Source organism: Archocentrus centrarchus, chromosome 24, assembly GCF_007364275.1.
Source record: "Archocentrus centrarchus isolate MPI-CPG fArcCen1 chromosome 24, fArcCen1, whole genome shotgun sequence".
Classification (NCBI taxonomy): Eukaryota; Metazoa; Chordata; class Actinopteri; order Cichliformes; family Cichlidae; genus Archocentrus; species Archocentrus centrarchus.
This window is the reverse complement of record NC_044369.1, coordinates 21,348,678-21,369,865: the sequence shown is the minus strand read 5'-3', so window position 1 is coordinate 21,369,865 and position 21,188 is coordinate 21,348,678. Positions and strand designations below refer to the sequence as shown.

General features: G+C 39.3%; 2 protein-coding genes across 2 annotated transcripts in view; one reads left to right on the top strand and one right to left on the bottom strand.

The window, feature by feature from the left end:
• The window catches only part of LOC115774319 (MAM domain-containing glycosylphosphatidylinositol anchor protein 2), a 195,920-nt gene that overhangs the window by 131,028 nt on the left and 43,704 nt on the right, over window positions 1–21,188 (bottom strand). The gene's annotated exons all lie outside the window — the stretch shown is intronic.
• LOC115774318 (low choriolytic enzyme-like) lies at window positions 16,054–19,221 on the top strand. Its single transcript, XM_030721529.1, has 8 exons — window positions 16,054–16,176; window positions 16,337–16,355; window positions 16,459–16,506; window positions 16,674–16,823; window positions 16,906–17,023; window positions 18,594–18,772; window positions 18,896–18,977; window positions 19,092–19,221. Exons 1-8 carry the CDS (start codon window positions 16,105–16,107, stop codon window positions 19,219–19,221), a joined length of 798 nt encoding a protein of 265 aa, XP_030577389.1. The 5' UTR covers window positions 16,054–16,104.

Here is a 21,188-nt window from a genome sequence, read left to right as displayed (position 1 = left end):
CAAAGCAGGAGCGAAAATCACTGTCATTACCGCATAATTTTCAGTTTGTTTAGTTTTCATGAAAGCCGCTTGATACTCAAACACAAACAGTAACTACTCATACACTTAGAAGAGATGTTTTCTTATGAATGGGCAATGTGACATTAATGCTGTGGGATTTAGGGCTGGGGCTTCACAAAGTGAGACATCACTGGACTGACAGGTCTAAGATAAAAGATGTGCTGGTTGAAGGGAAACGGGTGATAGAAAAAGCTTTGAACACACCGCAGCGGGTCAGGGATGTCAGGTTATATCCCTTTAATTCTTAACTACATCCTATACAAGTTACACGGACAAAGATGATGTCTTATTGGACATGGTACATTGAAATGGGCCTGTCTAATCTTTTCTATTGCCTCTGCCTCCTTGTGTGTTTTTAACAGAGACTAACAATTTTTGACCTGCAGGATAGATGTATCTTTTATACACATATTTACCAGTGTGCTGCTGAGCTTTAAATCTGTGTAATTATAATGCCTGTCTGATGTGTCATGTGCAACTGTATATCTAATCTGTAAGTAAACTTCTTAACTAAACTGCCTAAGAAAGCAAAATGAATTTCAGTCTAACCGTACAATTTAAATCCATCACAAGTATTTTGCAGTCAGTGCATGAAACATACCTGTAGTAAGTCCAGTGCATACATTATTCTCACTAGCAGTGAGGTACAATTTGCTAATGTTTGCTAAAGCTTAACAATGATAACTCAATTTGATTTTTAATTTTCAGCTGATTTAGTTTTGCCTCGTTAGTTTCCAAACTAACAAGGCACAATTATCTTTAGTGGGAGAAGAAACACTGAGTTCATAATACTGAGAAATGGAAAACACACAAAACGCTGCGCTCAAACTTATCCTACAGATGTGATAATAATTAATGGGACCCACTGGAGTTTTGCAAAGAACAAAAGTTAGCATCTTCACACACAGTACCATCTGGACAGAATCTGATTGGTAACAGCTTGATTATTCAGCATGACAATGATCCCAAACACACTACCAACACTGCAAAAGCATGGATAGTGAACTCCCCAGAACCCTCAACATTACTGAAGCAGTGTGAGATCATCTTGACAGAGAATGAAACAAAAGAAGAGCTTTGAATGTCCTTCAAGATGCCTGGAGAACTTTTCCTGAAAACTACTTAAAGAAATGACAAGAAAGCTGCCTCAGAGAGATCAGGCTGTGTTGAGGAATAAAGGTGGTCACACTAAATTTTATATAAGACTTATTAAAGACTTTTGGACAGTGCTGTACTCTATTTGGTTGTTACCAGCATGCTTCCTGGATAGAACCTGCAGGAAGCAGGACCTGTGCTTGCTCACCTTGAATTCGCCAGACTGCTACACACACTTTTTACTACGGAGCCGGCAGGTTGAAGACTGTTTAATCCTGTATCTGAGTTGGACATTTGTATTCCAGCTCCACCGGGGAAGATCGAAAAGAGTTCACAGCGACAGGGCCGGTGTGACTACAGCAATAGTGACTGAGCCGATTATAGTGACAGAAAGATGTTACACAGTATTTTTAAACCCCAAACCGCACGCTAATCTGAGCCCAAAATCGGTCGTCCAGACCTGCACATAAAGCTCACGATGAAGCAGTGTTATGTTTCTGCTTTATTGCATCATGTCATCAAATTGTTAAGCTATTATTCATTGCGAATTGTGGCAGCCTCTTGGAAATAGCTTATGACTTGAGTTGAGCAGTGCTCAAAAGATTGGTAGCTGCCATCATCCAGCTAGCCATCATTATTATTTTGGGATTGCCATATTGTATGGTATTGGGAATCATGGAAGTTCCTTGGTACTGACTACCAAACTTCTGATATTGTGACATTCTTTCATATTTATTTTAATATTCATGTGCTTCCTCACACATGTATATCATACAAAAAAAGGATGCACTTGATGCACTTTCGGGGGGGCAAGCCCCCACAAAAAACAAACAAAAAAACCCTCATTTGACCTTTTTCCAAAAGTATTGATGTATGATAAGCTAAATGAACTAGAATTATCTACATTTGAAGTAATCACTATACAAAATGGTACCATTAGAGCACCAGAGTAAATCACATATAATGTATTACTGTATTTTACTGGGTTAGTATTTCCTTAATGTGTTTCTTTTACATATTCCCCCATGCTGTAATCGATAGTGATGCATATATGTATAAGAAATATCAGCATCATAAATGCAAATTTAAAGTATTATATTTAGCTCACTTATTTATTTCCTCCACATGCACTCGTGATTAAACAGCACTGATGCACATGTTGAGCACATGCTGTCTTGAACCTTTGTGTCACAATGTGAAATATGCATAAATGTAAATCTGTGCCTGTATTATTACCCCAGTATTATTATGCCTGTATTTTATCCCCATCCACCTAACCATCTGCAGGCACACGCGCACACACGCACGCACGCACGCACGCACGCACGCACGCACGCACGCACGCACACACACACACACACACACACACACACAGAGACACGCAAGCTTCCTGATAATTATTAGTTTAAAAAAAAAAAAAAAGCAGAGGACCTGCAGGCTAGAAGCATCTAGTGCATCTCTTTTTCATTTTGATATCTAATTTCCATAAAAGTGACATCATTTTCCCCACTGCAGAAACACGCGATACTGAGAGAAAAATGCAGAAAAGGAGGAGAGAACAAGAAGATGCCTCTGTACAGACAACTATGCGAGTTAAACTGTTAGTTTAGTACTCTCCCTTCACCTTCGCCTGTACCTGCAAATGTTTATGTGTGTGTGTTGATTTTTGTTCATGTTTGTGTTATGTCTTTATATGGTTAATGAGCATCATACAGTAGAATGGCTAGTCTTCTTTGGCCTCAGTTACGGGAGATGGAGACGGCTTTATCCAGTACCGCCAGAGGATATTAAATTGGATTTGGCTAAAAGCAGTCTTGTCACCACAGTTCTGGAGTGCCTGGGTGGCAGAGGGAGTTCTTGGCAATAGTAGAGACTCTAAATTTGACAAACAAATGAATGTGAAAAAAACTCCCAACAGCTGGGGCTCGTTGTCGCTGTTGGCTTAATGTCCTCAGACCAACCCCTGAGGACCACTAACCATATCCTGCTAGTTTTCTGGCTCCGTGATCACCTTCTCAGAATGAGAGCTCCAAAAAGAGAAAAACAGGAGAGTAGGAAACAGGTGGAGAAAAACATATGCAATATGCATAGAGTAACAATTTAAAAAAAAACAAACTGCTTTTCTTATCACAAAATACTCATTATATATTCTGTGCTAGCACCACCGGAAATACACTTTCTGTTGGTTATAAAAGGACTGTTGGGGGAGAAAAGGCAATTTCAGCTGTGCGATAACATTGCACAATGCCAACATCAAAAGCTTAGTGATAACACGGAAATAAGTTCACATTTGCCATATCTGCCAAAAACAATGGCTTTTCAAAAGAAGATTTGTAAAACTGCTTAAATACTGTACAGCCAACACTTTAAATAACACAGTTTAACATGCTTTCAACAGACTCCATTAAAACCACATATAAATGGAATCAGTTTGTCCAGAGCCATCACTTTTCACACCAGATGCAAGACCTGCACGCCTCTACTAGAGAACTGCACGACATGAGCTAGAGGTGTCTGCTAAAAACACCTACAAGCATCAACTTCAACATTTGCACTGCTCAAGAGTCACCATGGTGACTAGTGTACATAGCGTACCAGGGTGTAAATCGATACAATTTATTTTCTGTCTAAGACAGCGAAGTACATAAAGGTCATACAGTTAGCAAACTGACTCAGTTACATAACGATCGCAGCAAAAGAAAAAAAAAGTTTTTCTGCTTAAACTACGAGTCATAGCAGTATATTTAGTAGTAAAACCTCTGTGTGTATTAAATTCAACCAAATATGATTATGAATTTAACTTGTAAATGTAAGAAGAATGCTTGTGTAGTTTCCTATTTTGAAATGTGCATTGCCTCACCACACTTTTTTTTTTTCTGTTAGTTCCAAATATTTATAAAGCAAAACTCTCTATTTCTAAACCACTATTTGCAGTATACAGACAGTGGGACGCTGACACATGGAAATGCACTATTACGTGCTGTACTCATAGCCACCTGGTAAATATTAAGTCAAATATTCATTCTAACAACTTTTAGCATCCAAATATCCCACTTTAGTCCCCAACTACTTGCTTCATTTAGCTTTTTGATGTTTTGTGTGAGTAAGCATTACCAGGTTTTTATCAGGCTTTTTTTTTAAACAGCTGCATGCTGCTATTTTAAACCAGCAGGCTCATAAGAGTCGCAAAAGTGAAACAAAACAGTGACGATGAGGCCTAAAAGAAGCTAACATTATTTCCATAGAGCTGACTGTGTTAAATATAGAGTGGGTTTGTAACTAGAAGGGACTCCTCTTACATTACACAAAAAATTTGAATGATTGTTTTTAAATATTGATTAGTGCAGTTTTAAGACTGTCCGCTGAAAAATTTATGCCTAAGAAAGTACTCCAATAATAATTCCACATTGACTAGTTATGGAAATGGAGCTTCCCAAATGCAAGAAGGTGATACTGAATTATACAGCACATGCATTATTAAATTTGGACATGATTCAAATGCTCTCAGGTGATGCACAACAGCGCCACTGGTTATATCAGTGTAAATTCTGTGGGTTTTACTTTTGAGAATGGGTAAACATGGTCCACCGCCAAAGGCAACACACATTTAATTCTATTATTTTCTGCGCATCTCCCCTTGCCTTTTGAAAGTGTAAATCCACACTGCACCCAGCCCTCGCTGCTGTATAACTGAGAAGCAACTCATCCATGGGGTCATCCATGTGTGCAAGGTCTTGAAATGGTTTTGCCAGCAGCACATGCATATTATTACATCAGGGGTTGTCAGAGCGTATTGATTACACACTGTAATGCACTTGCATGCACTCTTCAGCCTCCACTGTTATTGTAAATGAGACTGCGTATAGATCCGGCCTCACACTATCAGCACAGATCATCTATCACAGTGTGTACTGTGGGACGGAAAATACAGACATTTATGCGCTGCAAAGTCTGCAGCGTCACAGAAAATACGTTTGTCCAGTTCAGCAGAAAGAGAAGGCAGCCATTATTAAAATGAAAAGACATGTAAAGTGTTCTTTTTATGGCACACGAGAACAAACTGAGCTAGATACGTGAGTTGAGGCAACTCATTAAAACAGCTGAGAGGTCCATTTGTCCGTGCATTCAGCTGACAATGATCATCACAAGAACACAGAACACGCCGCGCACAACTGCAGGCCTCAGAGGTTTCATTTGTAGTTAGGCAACACATACATATACAAGAAACGCACACACACACACACACACACGTACTTAAATACATACATGCACAACCACACGCTGATGTGCATATACACACATCTTGTTACTCTAAAATTAGGCCAATGCGAAGCTGCCAAAGCCCTGCTGAGATGGGAAGAGAGAGAAAAGAGATGACGATGGAGGGTGAAGGTAGGGAGATTTAGAGGGCAGATTCGTCTTTGCTCCATATTACAGCACTTCATAGCAGGGGTTATGGAGCTTGACTGCATACAGCTGCATCCATTATGTTTGTGCAGGCTTTATGTCATGCGAGCCATCTTGAGGAAGTGACATAAATGAGGCTGGTAGCATCTGATGTTTGACTTTGAAGGGATTAGTATTACGTTCTTGGTTTTTACTCTAAGTCAAACATTTGAGGCTAACAGTGTTAGATGTTGCATGGTGCCTGGCTGGAAGCAGTGTTGCGATGTTACTTTCTTGGTCCGTGGTGCTGAAACATACAGCAGTTAGTGCAGGGGAAAAAAAGACAGCTATGCCTGCTCCCTGCACACAGCGAGGAGAAGTTACCTGATGTGATGTCATTTTTAATTTAACAGTGTTTAGCACAGGCATGCATCCAGCAGAAACCCACTATCTTCAATTTACAGCTCTTTGATTTGCTTAAAAAGACTTTTGTTATATGAGTTCTACTATGAGAAAGTGTTCTGCATTTTGAGCTTCTAAGTGATACTGAAATCATTAGGCAACAGAAAATAAATCTGCAAATATTTTAATTAGTAAATTGGTATTTTTTTTTAGGGATAAATGCCACACACAAACTAGGCTATGGTAGGAAACTGAACCATTAAACAGAAAATCCAGCAATTAGAAGCCATTAACTTGGAATCAGTTAAAGTGCAGCCGTTATTTTTTGTGCTAATTTACAGATGAATAAATTAAGGGATTTATAAAGGAAATGATTAACAGATTATCCGTTGATGAAAATATCTGTTTGGCGTTACCACAAGCACTGTGAAAAGAAAAGAGTTAACAGATACATGCATTTTTTTTGTTTTTTGTTTACAATATAACTTTTTATGGCAAAAAAAAAAAAAGAAGCACTTGTAACTAATATGATTAATATCTCTGTCTTAAGTGGCCAGTCAGCCAGCATATACTGTACAACACTCTGGGGCACTAAAAGTAGCTTTACTGAATTTCACTGAGCTGTTACGATTAATAATAAAAATTCTTTTGCACGCAGAGGTTTGTGACTTTCCACCAACATATGCTGTCATTTCATGTTGTGCATGAAAAGGGTTTGGGTACTGACTTACAATAAAAGCATGTGATGATTTTTTTTGGATTGTGCTTTAAAACAGGGGGAGAGAACGTAATGTCTATTTAAGTGAAAATTACTTGTATTCCTACATGGGCAGAGATTCCAGGCTCTGTTAGCTCTTCTTGCTACTATGCCGAAGAGGGGTTGAATGGTCTAAAACAAACTTGGAATGGATTAACATAAACATGCATAATCTTGTGCAAACAAATACAAATGAGAGAGGCTCATACATTACCTGCAACATTTTGCAGTGAAAGCAGAAAAGCTCGAGTACGTCTAAAAACCTCTGTACTATCATCTGATCTAATGGCTCTGCCACCTTAAGATGCTGGCATGTGTTATAGGGCCATTAAAATGGACACGACTTGAGTTCAGTGAACATGTCCTTGGCTCGTGAAAGCCAGAACAGGTTTATGAGGAATAAACTTATAGGCCTTGACAAGTACATGCTGGTAAATTTAAAGTCTCATTAATGAGAGACATCCACAGTTAAGCAGGACCCGCTGGCTCAGATTATTATTAGGGAAACTGAGATATGAAACTATATTTTGTGAACAACACTGCTGCATGGTCAAACACTCACAAACACAGCATCACAGTACAACAGCCGGGGTATCACAGTATTGCAGTTAAGTAAGCCTTTGTGGGCCTTTCCTATCCCATTTTACTATTCTCTCCATTTATGGTGCCACATTGGCACAGTGGGCCTGTTGTGGCAGTTTGATTTCCCTAAACAACACTAATCGGACATCTGTAGGGAAGGATAAAGCCCAGATTGGCTGTAACAGTGCAGCAGTTATCTGTTGATAGGACTAACTCTGGCCAGCACTCATACGATTGGCTGACGCAAGGTAGCAGCTCTTTTTATGGTTGGCTAGCAGTAAGCCAGCAACAGCTCACTGAGGATAGGGGATCTGGCAACCCTCTGAAGATTGGGTGCAGTCTGCCAAGAAACTGTCTGATGATTGGCTATGATGGCTCCAGAGTGAACTGATTGTCCTATCAATGCCCACAGTGCAGGCTGGCTGACGGTACTGCCTGCTGGGTGGCTTTGCAAAATTCAGCTATCCATAACACCTCCAGGGGGCATATGTCCATGTCTTTGAGTGTGAAGTGTGTGTGTGTGTGTGTGTGTGTGTGTGTGTGTGTGTGTGTGTGTGTGTGTGTGCGTGCGTGCGTGCGTGTGCACTCACGTGTGTATTTGCGACTGTATATCATCCATAACTTTTTCACTGGGGAGGTGTGCAGCTAAGCTCTGCCAGCAGGCTCTAACTCCTCATTATTCTAAGCCAGGCAGGAAATGGGTTTTAGAGATCTCTCACTGAGCAATGCTCTTGGAAATATGGGCTACACGTCTTCCAATATCAGCAGCATAGACGGGGGAAATGCCTCTTTAGTTCAAGTTAGCTACACTACAAAAATCCACCAATTGCCTAGGCTCATACTACGATATCACAAAACACAAACTGTTACAGTCTTGCACTAATTAATTTGGTTTTGAGAGAGTTTGAGTTCTAATGAATATGAATTTTTCCAGTGAGTCTTGTTAACTGAAGGGTGCTTATTTCATGTGATGTTAACTACAGCTTGGTGAAACGGTGGAGATGAAAAATAGCAGTGCCTAAAGCCTCATTAGAGGATTTTCTGCATTTAGTGGAAAAACTTAAGCTAGCATGCGTGCACTGACTAGGGCATTTAAGGAGGTGGAGGAGGAGACAGAAGAACTGGATGTTAACCAAAGTTTAAAAAAACACTATTTATTACTACTTCAGTATACACCAACATGTATAGTGAACTGAAAAGGGCCACAAAAACACACTACTTTACAAGGATGTGTAATACTAGTGCAATTTAATCTGAAGCAATAATAACTCATGACTGGCCAACCCACTCCGATCAGTCATATGTGTATCATAGTAGCACCTACAGTACCTCGCTTACCATCACAACCTTTGGCGAGCTTTACCAAAGTAAACCACAAAGAAGTTTAACAAACATCCTCATAATCCTGTGTTGTGTAATCTGATTCAATGAGGTGTTCACTAACAGTCCGTGGGTGTGGCTGGGTGAAACGTACAAATAGTGAAACAAAATTGGTCATTGTAAAGTTAAGCCAGTGTAATCATTAAGGCTTGCACTTTAAATGTCTTATATTGCACAGTACTGTGCAAAAGTTTTGAGCCAGTCTCATGTCTTTACATTTTGCTTCCAAGGAGTCAGACTTTCTTCTGCTTTTTAAAGTGGTCTTGATCAATAGTTCTCCAGAATTTCTCAAGCTCTTTCAAAGTTTTTCTTTGAGCATCAGCTGCTGTTTTAAAAAAATCATTTACAGTCCAGTCCTTGCACATGACTTTTCAGAAAAGCTTTTTGGTTTGTTAAGCCACTCAACACTCACTGATGAATCATTCGAGCATGAAAAAGGCACCTAACTCATTCGCCAAGTCGTTTGTTATGCGTTTACACATAGTAAATAACCAAACTGTATCTTTATGCACTTTTTTACTAGAAGCCTGTTGGAAAAACGCATAAAATAGTACTTTTGCACCACCAAGGTGATTCCCAACGAGCTATTAATCAGAAACGTGGCATATCTTGGCATGGTGTGCAGTGTGTCCTTTTCAAAAAAATGTGTGGAAACTGGGCAGCAGAAGAAGTGGCAGGCCTAAAAAATTATCTATCCCATGAACAGTCATGTCCTTAAGAAATAGGGAAAAAGACCTGACACAGGACCTGAGAAATGCTTCTGGCCCTTCACCTGATCCATCAGCATCTGCAAAGCATCTGCTCAGCAGCAGCTTCATTTTTCAGCATGACAATGATCCTAAACGCAGTGCCAATACCTGGATAGAAAAACACACAGTGGAACACTATCAGTCATGGACGTACCTCCCCAGAACCAGGACCTCAATATTACTGAAGCAGTGTGGGATCATGTTGACAGAGAATGGAACAAAAGGCAGCCAACATCCAAAGGAGAGCTTTGAACGTCCTTCAAGAAGTGTAGAGAACTATTACTGAAGGATATTTTAAAAAATGACAAGAAAGCTGCCTCAGAGAATTCAGCCTGTGCTGAACAATAAAGGTGGTCACACCAAATATTGACTTTCAAGCTCGTTAGAACTGTACAAACTCTGTTTACTTTATAGAGTGCATTTCCATGTGCCCATATTTCACAGTTTCCTAGCAAAATATAAAGAAATAAGGGGTGGTTTAAAATATTTGCTCAGCACTGTATTATATCAAGATATTTACAATTTTAAATGATTTACTTAAGAATGTTTACCAAAGCATAATCCTCCAAAAACAACACAGCAGACTGGGACCCTAGAAGGCTGGTTTTAGTTCTAACTGATGCAGAAAAGTGTATAATGTCAGTACACGATAATGATGCTACGAAATCACATCAACAGTCATCTCAAGGCAGTGTATATTGTATGATTAAGAACCCAAAACATTATAGAGAAAACTCTAAAGGTATGGTGTAATATCACAACTTCACCGCAGGAAACCTACAGAACATTGTGGATAGCCCAAAAAAAGCAGTTGTTATATCTATGCAAGATATGTTGTTCCACACTGGGGCTGAGATGAGTACATATGTTAAATTATTTCATTAATGTTCTCAAAGTTAAAAATGATCGTATTACAGTATCTGCACAGAAGTGCTAACAGAAAGGGTTTATCTCAGCAACTTTTGCCTGAAGGAAGGGAAATGGGATTGCAGCTACTTCTCTAACATCATCAGTTCTAGGCGAGCTGGGAAAACGTGGGTGGGCAGAATGAATGAGTCACACTCTTCTCTCGCTCATAATCAGTTTTGATGTACCCCTGAGCAAGGCACGTACCACACTATAACTGGTACCAATAAAGACATTGATGTGTTGAAAGTGGGTTTTTCTCCAAAAAAGTCTACAATCGCCAGCTGAACACATTTTGCGAATTTTATTTTACATTTGCTACAGTGTTGGCTGCAGTGGACTCTTCCCACCAGGCATGCAAAGGACACTGATATGCCACAGCCTGACCAAAAAAACATTCTCTATTTTTTACTTTTGCTGCTACTTTTCCAAGACCTTTAAGATTATCAGTTTCAAATGTGCCTCATAAACCGCGTGACACCTCATCCATCAGACGCAATTATTCTCTGAATGGACTGCGCAACTAGATTGTGGCTTAATCAATCGACAATGACATGTGATTTAATTTACTTTTCACAAGCTCTTACAAGCCTGGTAATGCACACCAATTAAGACAGTGTTCATATTTGATGTATTTGTTCCTGTTTGTCTGAATGTCAATTACTATGAACGCGATGTTTACCTTCGCAGATTGACTCTGGTAGGCCGAACAAAAAGAGGGACAGAAAGGAGACAGGCACAGAGCTACTTCTAGAAAGTCTTCAAAGATTTTGGCTTGTAAAAAACAAAAACCAAAAAGCAAATACATTTATTACTGTGAGCGCTGTAAAAGCAATGTGTCAGAGTTGAAATTAGCCAGCCAGGGAGACAAATAAATAGAAGAAATGGCTTGTAAATTTCAACACATTGCATGCAACAGTACATAATGAGAGGGATCACAGACATGAATGCAGTATATAAAACAGCTAATTGTTATTTTGACATGCAGTCATATTCAGAGCTAAAGGTAAAAAGAGGGAGTGTAGGTAGGGCATCTGTGTTGGGTCAGACAACCAACTGTAGGAGGAGAAGCTAAAGTGAGTAAGAGCCAGCAGAGCAGGCTAATGTGTTTCATTTCAGAGGGCGATTATCACGGCAGTGGACTTCCTGGCACACACTCCCACTGAACACCAGTGTAGCAATTCTAAATGTTAAGCACACTGTTTAATAGTCTATTACATAAATTGATATTGCTCATTGACTGTTGTCCTTGGCTGCCCACATAGTGTCAGAGAGAAAGACTCAGATGTACTATAGTTCAGTGAAGGGCTAGGGTATGCCATCACTGTTGTTTGGTGTTCAGGAACAAGGTGCCAAAAGTTCCCATCTGCTCCACTACTTCCAATTACTAATCCATTAAAAAGAAAAAAAAAAAAAAAAAAATATATATATATATATATATATATATATATATATATATATATATATATATATATATTTCACTTCTATTCTGATATTGTATATTGTACCAAAACCTGTGCTAACATTATCCACCTGCACCCTCTTCCACATAATATATAGTGTGTCTTCTTGTCTTATGTACGTACATCAGACTTCTGTTTTCTGTATAGCTGGATTTCTTTCTTTATTTTCAACCCAAATTTAGAAAATACTGACTTGTCACAAGTTAAGATGGGGGGTGTCCTCTGCTGTATATAAATCAGACTTATCCATCCACCTATCTTGCTATTGCTATATTTGTTTTGTGTGATACATCTGAAAATATGCTGAATTCATAAAATGTACGGATATAACCATTGTGTTGGTTTGTGAATTTTACCACTTTGGTTGTGAGCACTTTTTTTTTTTTTTGCAGCCAAAAGTAATCATATCAAAACCTGCTAATTAATGCTAAGTAGCATAAACATAAAATACTGGAATGTAACCAAAACTGTGCCACACATTTCATGGATGGGCTGGACAATAAATTGCAGGGATGTCACCAGAACCAGTACCTAGGTTACCTTTCAATACAAAAATGGTACTTGTTTTTACAGTATTAGCACTGTAGGTACCGTAGCAACTTATGTAACACTGCAGTTTGTCTGGAACTGACAGGAGGCAGCACAAGTGCTCTCTGAAGAAGAAAGAGAAGAAAGCCCACAAGCACTGGAAAAACTACACCTGGACGATGGCGACCGGCGCAGCTGCCACACAATACCTTCTCCTCGATTTGTTAATTAAAAAATAGTAATGGAAGTACTTTGCATTAAGGGAGATTACTAAGGGGTGATGATTAATATGCAAAAGAGAAACAAAGCCAATTTTGCAAAAAACTAAAACCTAAAAGATTGCCATTTAGACCTGTTCAAAGAATTCAAGTTGAGTAAGTTCCCATTCATGTTATCAACATCCAAATTGGTATCCTTCTCGGTATCCTGAAATACACGTGTCCAACTTCTTTGATCCAGCCGGCAATGCTGTTGTGAAATCAACTATGTTCCCATAGACTAAAATTTTTGCATTGCCTCACGCTTCAGAATCTTAGCCATTGCAATGTTATTCATATAACATTAATATTACATAAATACTTAAGCTAATGTAACATAACATTTCAGTCTGTATCCTCTGAACAAAATATGTCACTATTTTCTGTTCTGCTGCTGCCTTTAGTTTTTAGAAGTCCCATTTTTGCAATGCCATGTTCAAATGTTTTTTAATGAAGTAGTTTATTTGTCCGATAGCCGCAATAAAAATGAGGCCCATTTTGTTGACTCGGAATGGCTGAGGTGAAGACTAGCAGCTACTAGTACACGGCTACAGCTGCCTCTGTTAGTATCCTTCTGTCAAACCTCAACCCTTGAGACAGCTTAAAACGTTGAGCTCAAAAACATTGTGACAAAGGGGGGTATGAGACATTGTTGCTTTTTTTGCTATAAATCTAGGCATTTTAATATTGGAGTCTATGAGGACTGACTTGGCCATTTGAGGAACTGCATCTTTGAGCACTTTGGCATTGGATTAAGTTTGCTGCTTGTTTGGAATATAAACACATGACCCTGTAAAGTCAGATTATATCTGGCTTTGAGTAGTGGTAGGTATCAGTGATGTCAAAGCAGACCTTTAGTATTGCATATACCTGTAGGAGGAAGAGGTAAAGAAATAAAAGACAGCTAAATGTGATGTGGGTGATGGGTTTTCTGAAGCATGTCCACCAAAACAACAATCTAACAACCTAACAAAAGTGCAGATGTACTAGACTGACATCTAGTTGAATAAGACCTACCTCTTCTTGCAGTTCGAAAGCATTAGAAATAAAGCTCAACCGAATGGATGGCTCATACATCACTGAATATTACTCGTGCTGTGCTTCGAGTCCAAAACACAAATTGGATTACCTATGCACCCACACGGATCCCCCCAAGTGGACAGGCACAGACATGCAGGCAGTACACGCACACACACACACACACACACACACACACACACACACACACACACACACACACACACACACACACACACACACACACACACACACACACAGATGTACTCATAAACACTTCATGCAAACATTGTAAAACACACAAATACATAGGCTCTTATTATTTAATTTGCAGTGAAGGGAGTTCACACATGCAAAAGATGCACACGTTTACAGCACCATTTCTCTCTAAGACACACATGCACCCACACAAATACACACAGCCGCACGGTGTAATTTTCACTCGCTGATAATAAATGCCACATTATTGTGATGTACAGCAGAAGACCACATCATTTAAAGGTTGCCGTGATGGAATCTCTTTTCAAAGCGCCGGTCTCGACATGCAAAAATCAGACCGGAAAAATGTTTATGCTGCTGGGAAGCCAGACGGCATCTCTCTCTTTTCCTGTAAACAACACACTGGAGCATGATGATTTATGAGTGAGACTCTAAAACAATTCACTCTGCATTTTGAGTTTTTAGTTCATCATTGTCTGACCAACATCCAGTCTGCATAAGATAATCACTGTTGTACCGGCAGAGCTTGATTAATGAATACAGGAAATTGTAGCCAGTAATTGAGCTAATATTATTATTTGAAACAACCCATTTTAACAACCAGTTATGCCCAGAGTAAAATAAAAACTATGTGTGGCATCTGAAGGCTCACAGCGATTGTTTAGTTAGAGAACGTGCATTTTATTATGAAATGCACTGATGGAATCTGTAGCACTTCGGTTTTTAGTGATCGACCTCTTAAAGGGTTAAAACAAAGAGAAACTCTGTGTGGATGCCAGCAGTAAAATGAGCTGCTCTTTGGCATCGTAAAATAAAGTGTTCTGGGTGGAAGACAAAAAAAAAAGAAAAAAAAGAACAGCATCGTAGGTGGTTACACCACCACCGCTCCAAACCAAAGCAATATTCATATGATTTCTGTTTCCTAAGCAATCAGAAATCAAATAATAATTATGATTTATTTCAAAATTACACTTAATTGCCTTTACTCAAAATTCATGCAATTAATCTAAGAAATGTTGATATTTGGAGATGAAGAAATTGAACTAGCAAATAAATATCCATCCATTCATTTTCTTAACTGCTTTCTTAGCTGGGGGATGAGTGCTGTCATAGGGCAAAAGGTGGGACAGATCGCCTCTCCATCGCAGGGCTAACACAGAGTGACAGACAGCCATTCACACTGATATTCACACCTACAGCCTTTTTAAAATCACCAGCTGACCTAACATGCATGTCTTTGCACTATGGGAGGAAGACAGTGCCTGGCATTTAGGCACAAGGAAAACATGTAAACTTCACACAGAGAGGCTCCAGCCAGCTGGCTGATCCAAACACAGGACCTCCTCGCTGTGAGGCGACAGTGCTAACAACTGCACCACTGCTGCCCACAAAACAAATAAATATGTTTTCATAGAGCTCAACCAACCACAGCTGATGTTGCTCAGTATTCATCTACAGTACATCTCTCCCTCTGCAACAAAAAACAACGCACTTTTTTTATGGCTCCATATTTCCATTAACATAATGGTATTATTAGTTTTTTTCATTGTCTAAATCTGTCAAAAAAGTGCACATTTTAGTCAAATGGTTGTGTAATTATTCTTCTAAAAACGTACTAAAATGATTTATTCAAAACAGAGGTGCAACTATTATGCAAATTATTTTCTGGGATATATTCTAGGTGCAAAAGAAGATAGAGATCAAAATCCAATCCTGTGTTCTGTCATATTCGGTGAACAAGTAGAAAATCCTGACATCTAAGACAGTGAAAAAAAAAAATGATTCACTGATTCACAGATGCTCTTTCACTGGCTGTCTAGCTCTAATTTTAAACCCACATACTGTACGTCAGCCTGTTAGCAGTCAAGTTAGTAAATGGTTTAAAAACTACTACATGAAAGCAGTGCCTGCAAACTCTTTACATTGTGTTTCCAGTGTTGTATTTGTCAGTTTTGGGATAAAACTTTGGGGCATGCCCACATCTCATGAGACAACCTCCTGCTGGTTAAAAATGCCTTCTGAAATCTGATGCTAAGCAAGTTGACACCAGCCTGTGGCCACTGTAATCCCCCCCAGAATAAGATTATCGGTGTGGAAACAGTGGGCCAGGGTGGGCAGGGCGCTCTTATCAGCTGTGTGTCTAAGACAAAGCCTACTGAACCCCAGCCACTAATCTCTGTACACAGACACACCTTGACAGCTTGCATATAAGTTCACCCCTGACTGGGTTTTAGCATCAGTTGGTGGAGAGACAAGTCAAGTCACTGAAGTGATACCTTAAGGATCAGCACCTTCAGACCAAAATGGATCTCGGGACAACAGTTGCTCTGCTTCTGCTGCTGCTTCTGGGCCTCTGCAATGCTCATTATGACCTTGTAAGAAAATATTCAGTAAAAAGTAGAACAGCTTGTAAATACTGCATTTATTGAATAGCACGTTGCCCACATCGTCTATCTTTATCAACAACATAGCATTAAATACATGTAATGAAAATGAAAATATGAAGTGATTTTTTTTTCTGTCTTATTTTCACAGGATCATGCTACTAATAATGGTAAGTGACCAAATACAGGTGCGGCCCTGTCTAACCAACAGTATCGCTCTTTCTTATGGTGAAAATAAGAGTGTCTGACTTCTGATTTTCTTCCATTCATTAGAGATCTCAGAGAAAGACATTACCTCAACTATCCTCAGAATGAACAATGGTGAGTATTCAGTCATTATATTACAAGAAAAGCGGGGGGGTGTTAATACTTTCTGTCATTATCAGCGTCACATTTCTACGTTCAGTAAAGGAAATTAGTTCTTTGGAGAAAAACAGCAATACCTTACTTTGACACTTTGGATGTCATTCTTTCTTTCATTTTAATAGGATCTACGGACTTTCTGATCGAGGGAGACATGCTCATTCCAAGAACCAGAAATGCTATGAAGTGCTTAAATAGCCAATATTCCTGTCTGTGGCAAAAGTCTTCTACCACCAGAAATGTTGAAGTCCCTTACGTTCTAAGCGGAAAATATAGTGGGTTTAATGTTACAGCATGTTAACATTCTTTTATCTACTGAGACAGTAACATCACTGATTAAGTTATTCACAATTGTAGGCGATGCTGAGAAGACGACAATTTTAGGTGCCATGAACGGCTTTGCTACAGCAACCTGCATTCGTTTCATTCCACGTACAACGGAGGTGGCGTACCTAAGCATTGAACCGAGAGCTGGGTAAGTTATTTACTGCAGCACTCCAATGTTTGAAGGGAGGAGTAAACATAATACACTCGAAACGCTCAAGATAACTCCATCTGCAAAAAGAGAAATGTGCAATAAATATATTCTTGCTTATTTCAGGAGTTTAAGCTAAAGGACATATTGTAAAGTTGAGTTTCTATCTGGTCTCCCATCTATTACCGAAAATACTTTGGTTGCAGTCAGGAATCATTGTGGTTGCAGCTAAATGCAAATGAACACATGTCTGAATTAACTGCGAATTACTTGTGCATTAAACTAGACTCGAATTCCTCCATAAATGTTACCTTGTGATGCCATGTCTGAGCATAAACACAATAGGAAAAGCTATAATAATGCCTTAATTATTGCAATTACTGCACAATGTATAATGGCAGAAGAAAAATATATCGTCTGTGAACATTTATGTGAATTATAAACATAATAAAATAGTGCCTTTCGATATTAGCTATTTGTTATTTTCATTTATGAGAACCAATAAAATGAAAATTAAAGAAGTAAGGAAGAGACAGGAGAAACACCCTTCAACCATGTTATGAGTGTTGCATAATTTGTCCACCAGAGGGCACTCTGCAAATTCCTTGACTGCAAACATCTTTACAGCGGATGACAGGGTTGACATTTGAGCTTCTGTTGGTCTTTTTCTAGATTACAAAACAGAGCAGATCATATTTTTTTTTTCTGTTGGTTTAGTTTAGTTTTGAACCAGATGTAATTTAAAAAAAAACTGCATCTGAAAACTAATTCAAACACAGTTAACTTGGGACCAAGGGACTGGAGTTTGACTTTCATGTGGAACCTTTTTGAAATTTCCCTTGGCTGACACACGCACGCAAAAAAAAAAAGAAAAAGAAACTAAACACACACACATCAGCTGAAAGTTGCATAACTTTAAAATGGTCATAACAGAGTAACAGATTGCACAAATGATCTTTGGGTGCATTTTCTGAAGAAACAACCCAGAGTTCTCATTTTCAGATATGTGAAGTGGCCTTCAACCTACTTGCACCCATTTTCTAAAGGGAGATGCATACACACAGCTAACTGCTGCAACATGCACTCATCAGGAGCAGGCTTTTTTTTTTTTTTTCCATTTTTGGCCACAGCGGCTTTTATGGGTAGTGGAGAGAAACAGGAAATGGGGGAAAGATACAGGGGAAGACACGCATTGGTGACAGGCTGGGACTCGAACCCGCGCCGCCCGCACCGCAACGCGGCATATGCACGTGGTTGCCGGCTAAGCCACCCAGGTGCCCCAGGAGCAGGCTTTTTAAATCTAGCCTGCTTTCCCTTAGTTTGTTAAAACCCTGCCCTGATACATGCTGTACATGTCCTCTGTGATGTCAACCATGCATGTTTACAGGTTAGTGTGAAAAAACAACAAAGTTTAGCACAACTGTTTCGGCCTGTTGGAATAATGTGTCCTTATCAGAGAACTGAGATATACTAACAGCAAAAGACAATGTACAGACCTGATGATTAATGTAACTTTCACTGCATGTTATATATCATTTACTTTGGTTTCTTATACTGTTTCCGTGTTTAGCTGTTCGTCTTTGGTGGGTCGTATCGGAGACAAGCAGGTGGTGTCACTGCAGAGGTTTGGCTGCGTAGTCCATGGCATCGTCCAGCATGAGCTGCTGCACGCACTCGGTTTCTACCATGAGCACACTCGGAGTGACCGCGACCAGCATATCAGAATCAACTGGGAAAAGATCCAACAAGGTAAAAATCTCACAACATCATTTATGATTAAATCACTGAGACTGTTTTGCTTTGGGTTTTTTTTTTTTTGCTTTACCCTTTAAATTATTTTTTAAATGTTATTATTCATATTTTTTTCATCAGATTATACTGACAACTTTTACAAGATGGATACCAATAATCTCAACACTAACTATGATTACTCCTCTATAATGCAATATGGAAGGTAAGGCTGAACAAAAATGCAACTGTAAGTCAAATATACTAAATCTAATTATTTTCCACAGAAAAAAAAATTCTAAATCATTTATCTGCTCATTACATTTGTCCAAATGCACAGAACTGCCTTTGGAATTACTCCAGATTCGGAAACCTTAACTCCCATCCCTGATCCCACCGTTCCCATCGGCCAGACTCAAGGCATGTCTAACACTGACATTCTCAGGGTCAACAGGCTCTACCAGTGCTGAAACTACATTGGATAAAAATATTGAAAGCATAATAATAAACTGTTGTGACTGCCACAATCTTTTCCGAGTTATTTGTGATTAACAAACTATGTTTTAATATTTTATCAACATACGACAGGCTATTTTTTTAAAAAACTTTCCAGTTATTTTATTTTGGTCTTTACACTTCTTTGGAAGATGAATCAAAATGATGGCAAATGCTCAATTATTAGAGCCACAAGGAAGCTTTTATTATTTTTTAATCATGTTATTTAAGGTTGTCAAATTTACAGTCGTTAATATTGTAGAGCTGGTCTGATCGGTTTAGAAAGCTACTTAGAAATTTTGTATATATATATTATTTTACTTATGGCATATGAGGCATGAGGAGGTTCTTTATCTACAATTTAATGTTCAGTTTGACAAAATTCTAAATTTCTCCACAAGGCTTGGAGTGACTTTTTTAAAACATAAATTGCTCAATTACAATTAAAGATAATTCAGGAATATTTATCTCCCAGAAACTTGTAGAGGCAAATACTGTGAAATTACTCATTTACTTCATGAATGTACTATGTTAGAGAAAATTGGTTATCGGTAGATATTTATGATATGTGGCGTTTTGTATGTTCAGCAGAAATTTGGACCTCCAGCAGATTTTTTGGTGATGTGCAAATTATGGCTGGAAATAAAGATGCAAAATCCTCCATTACATGAGCTACCACAGCCTAAATCAGCAATATTCAGCCATCTCGTGTCACCCACACATACACATACATAAAGGCAAGCTGGAGAATCTGGGCACGCACACTTTGAATGAACTGCCAACATTGAAAGCCGCTAGATAATCAGAACTTACACTATATTACCAAAGATATTTGCTCGTCTGCCTTCACACACATATGAACTTGAGTGACATCCCATTCTTAATCCATACAGTTTAATATGTCGGCCCACCCTTTGCAGAGCTTCAGTTCTTCTGGGAAGGCTTTCCACAAGGTTTAGGTGTGTGTTTATGGGAATTTTGACCATTCTTCCAGAAGTGCATTTGTGAGGTCAGACACTGATGTTGGACTAGAAGGTCTGGCTCACAGTCTCCGCTCTAATTCATCCCAAAGGTGTTCTGTCAGGTTGAGGTCAGGACTCTGTGCAGGCCAGTCAAGTTCTTCCACACCAAACTCACTCATCTGTCTCTTCGTGGACCTTGTAGGATCAGGAAGGGGCCATCTCCAAACTGTTCCCACAAAGTTGGGAGCATTAAATAGTCCAAAATGTCTTGGTATGCTGAAGCATTAAGAGTTCCTTTCACTGGAACTAAGGGGCCGAGCCCAAACCTGAAAAACAACCCCACACCATAATCCCCCCTCCACCAAACTTTACACTTGGTACAATGCAGTCAGACAAGAAACGTTCTCCTGGCAACCACCAAACCCAGTATTGTCCATCAGATTGCCAGACAGAAAAGTGTGAGTCGTCACTACAAGCAACACGTCTCAGCTGCTCTAGAGTCCAGTGTCAGTGTGCTTTACACCATTGCGTCCAAGGCTTTGCATTGCGCTTGGTTATGTAAGGCTTGGATGCAGCTTCTCGGACATGGAAACTCATTCCATGAAGCTCTCTGCACACTGTTTTTGAGCTAATCTGAGGGCCACATGAAGTTTGGAAGTGACTCTGCAGAAAGTTGCTGACACTGTGCACAATGTGCCTCAGCATCCGCTGACCCTGCTCTGTGATTTTACATGGCCTACTAGTGAGAAAATTTCACGACTGGACTTGTTGCACAGGTGGCATCCTATCACAGTACCACACTGGAATTCACTGAGCTCCTGAGAGCGACCCATGCTTTCACAAATGTTTGTAGAAGCAGTCTGCATGCCTAGGTGCTTGGTTATTACACCATGGAAGTGATTGGAACACCTGAATTCAATGATTTGTATGGGTGAGTGAACACTTCGGCCAATATAGTGAATCTTTCTAAAGAAGAAGTC

What these genes read in the sequence shown, in the direction of transcription:
- LOC115774318 (XM_030721529.1), top strand. Translation starts at nt 16,105, where the DNA reads ATGGATCTCGGGACAACAGTTGCTCTGCTTCTGCTGCTGCTTCTGGGC. An exon ending in TATCCTCAGAATGAACAATG is followed by an intron (nt 16,507 to 16,673) that starts GTGAGTATTCAG and finishes TCATTTTAATAG; the next exon opens with GATCTACGGACTTTCTGATC. An exon ending in CTGGGAAAAGATCCAACAAG is followed by an intron (nt 18,773 to 18,895) that starts GTAAAAATCTCA and finishes TTTTTTCATCAG; the next exon opens with ATTATACTGACAACTTTTAC.